The sequence below is a fragment of the Pseudorasbora parva genome, chromosome 8, assembly GCF_024679245.1.
Source record: "Pseudorasbora parva isolate DD20220531a chromosome 8, ASM2467924v1, whole genome shotgun sequence".
NCBI lineage: Eukaryota > Metazoa > Chordata > Actinopteri > Cypriniformes > Gobionidae > Pseudorasbora > Pseudorasbora parva.
Genome location: NC_090179.1, coordinates 17,324,252 through 17,326,617, shown reverse-complemented (window position 1 = coordinate 17,326,617; position 2,366 = coordinate 17,324,252). Strand labels below are relative to the sequence as shown.

At 41.9% G+C, this 2,366-nt stretch overlaps 1 protein-coding gene across 1 annotated transcript; it reads right to left on the bottom strand.

The window, feature by feature from the left end:
* Nucleotides 1–977: 977 nt before the first annotated feature.
* irgq2 (immunity-related GTPase family, q2) lies at nucleotides 978–2,117 on the bottom strand. Its single transcript, XM_067450235.1, has one exon. It carries the CDS (start codon nucleotides 2,115–2,117, stop codon nucleotides 978–980), a length of 1,140 nt encoding a protein of 379 aa, XP_067306336.1.
* Between the last annotated feature and the right edge of the window lie 249 nt (nucleotides 2,118–2,366).

Here is a 2,366-nt window from a genome sequence, read left to right as displayed (position 1 = left end):
TTTCGTCTACTTCGGCTAGTGAGGCTTCTGCTCTTGCTAAGGAGTCTTTAGTGTCTTTGGATTCTGCGTGCTCCCTTCTTATTATTCGCAGCTCGGCTAGCACTGCCACCATGTGCTCTTCTCCTCCCTCATCATTTAGGTTTGGTTGTTCTTCTTTTTTTGATAATTTACCCTTCTTGTCTGTATCTTTTCGATTGCAGGCCATTTCAATTGCTTATTTTGAGTATTTTTTTGCTGAAAATACGGTTTATAATTGAGGTTTGGCTAGTTTTTACAAATTCTCATCTGGGAGCGTAAAAATCAGGCTACCGCCACAACCATGACGTCACAGGAAGTCCGAAATCTAATGTATAATGCATATTGATAAACTAAATAATAAAATTGAATATTGTTATTGACCTTAATCAGGTTAGATGCTATATTGAATTTTATGCTGATAAAAACTATGCTGTGAGAGATATAAACGTACAGACCTTATAATGGCATGCACTATATAAAGGTCTTAGATCATATGATTCTATGATTCACAACTTTCAAAATTGAGTTTTGGAGTTTTGTCTGCTAAATCTTAATTTACTTAATTTTTGTCCTTCAGAAAGATGTTTTGTCTGCTGAATAATTGGTATGTTGTTAAACAACAGTACACTCCATTAAATACACTGTACTTCTATCCCTCAGCTGCGTTTTCATTCCTGTCAAAAATTAAATATGGTGCTACCTTGAGGTTTTTTTTCTCAGTTTTTCTAAATTGCTATGCACATGTTGCATGTCTCCTTAATCAAACACACCTTATTCAGGTCATCAGCTTATTAGTACAGTCAAAAGGGTGTTTCACAAAGGAAACATGCAAAATGTAAAGTGTTTGGGATGCTCTAGGAACATGGTTGAGAACCACTGGTTTAAGGAAATACTATAGTCCATTTAGGTATCAATCCAAAATTGAAACGAGCATGTTGTAATTTTGTGAACTGCTCAATCTATTGTCCCTCTCCTGTTACCATAGTTACCACCTTCTCAGCATCAGCACCCATATCATCAATAGCAGTATTGAGCGCCTGCAGCATAACAGTGAAAGATCGACTGACGGATCTGGCGTGTCTCGGCATGGCTAGCTCCACAAGTCTGGTGGTTGCAGTACTGTTGTCTTTCTCGGCCTCTGCAAGCCGTCTTTTAACTTCATTCTTGCTGATCTCCACAGAGAGAGCGCAGGTCCGCAGAGCTTTCAGCCTGGCTGGGTCGACACTCCGCTGCCTCCCCAGTCGCTGCAGAGACTCGTCATCCAGGCAAAGTGAGATCTGAGCCTTCGTCAAAATCCGTACGGCCACCGTAGCATCCACCATGGAGGCCACCAGGGGTACGGGAATGGCAGAAACGCCACCAGATAATGAGGCAGCAGCCCACACCAGTGCTTTGAAGGCATCTTTCTTCTGAGTAACCAATGATTTGGAAAATGTTGGAAGTGCAAGAAGAAGAGCATGTGCCCTGATCTCTGGAAGGTCACCTTGCATGACCTCTAAAAACTTTAGAAAGTCCAGCTTCTCCAAAGCGGAAGGTTGGACCAGGAACACCTTGGGAAGAGGAACACCTTCTGCCTTGAGCACTTCTAAGCTTTTCGCTTTCTTCACCTCCATCGTTTTCTCTGTATCCTTCACAGATGCTAATAAGACAAAGTAAATGGTCTCTTTCTGCAGTGACCTAACTTCCCTCCACACCGCCACACTGTGAGCATTAGGACTCTCTGTGAATGTGATAATGATGGCGTTGTACCGCATAACTTTGAAACGCTCCATATAATACTCTGCCTCAAAAGTGGGATCACTAGAGATAGACGGCAGATCCCAGAGGCGAAAGTCAGGATGTCTGGGGTTCGGGAATATGGCTAGTTCCTCTGGGGCAGCAGATGATGGAGAGTGGGCTGCACCTTCGTCGTCTTGACTCAGCCCTCGAAGCGAGTTCATAAAAGTGGCTTTTTCTGCATTTCTGTCCCCAACGATTGCCATGTTGATTCTGCTGATCAGCATGTCCTCCATGGCATCTTTTATATCTGATATGTTGTTCTTTTCGATGGACTCCTTTAGTGTTTCCAGCAGATTCAGACTCCTCAACACATCAGCCATTTCTGCTGGATGACAACTAAACTACAAATGCAGAAGACACTTTATTTATAGTGTTCAACAGCAGTGTTAGAGTTATGTGCTGTGTGTAATCAGATACCAGTATCTTTTTTGTAAAAAAAAATTATACTTCTATTCAGCATGGAGACAGATTATTCAAAAGTGACAGTCCATGACACTGAAGACTGGGGTAATGATGCTGAAAATGCAGCCTTGTCATTATAGTAATAACATACAGTAATACAGTACAAT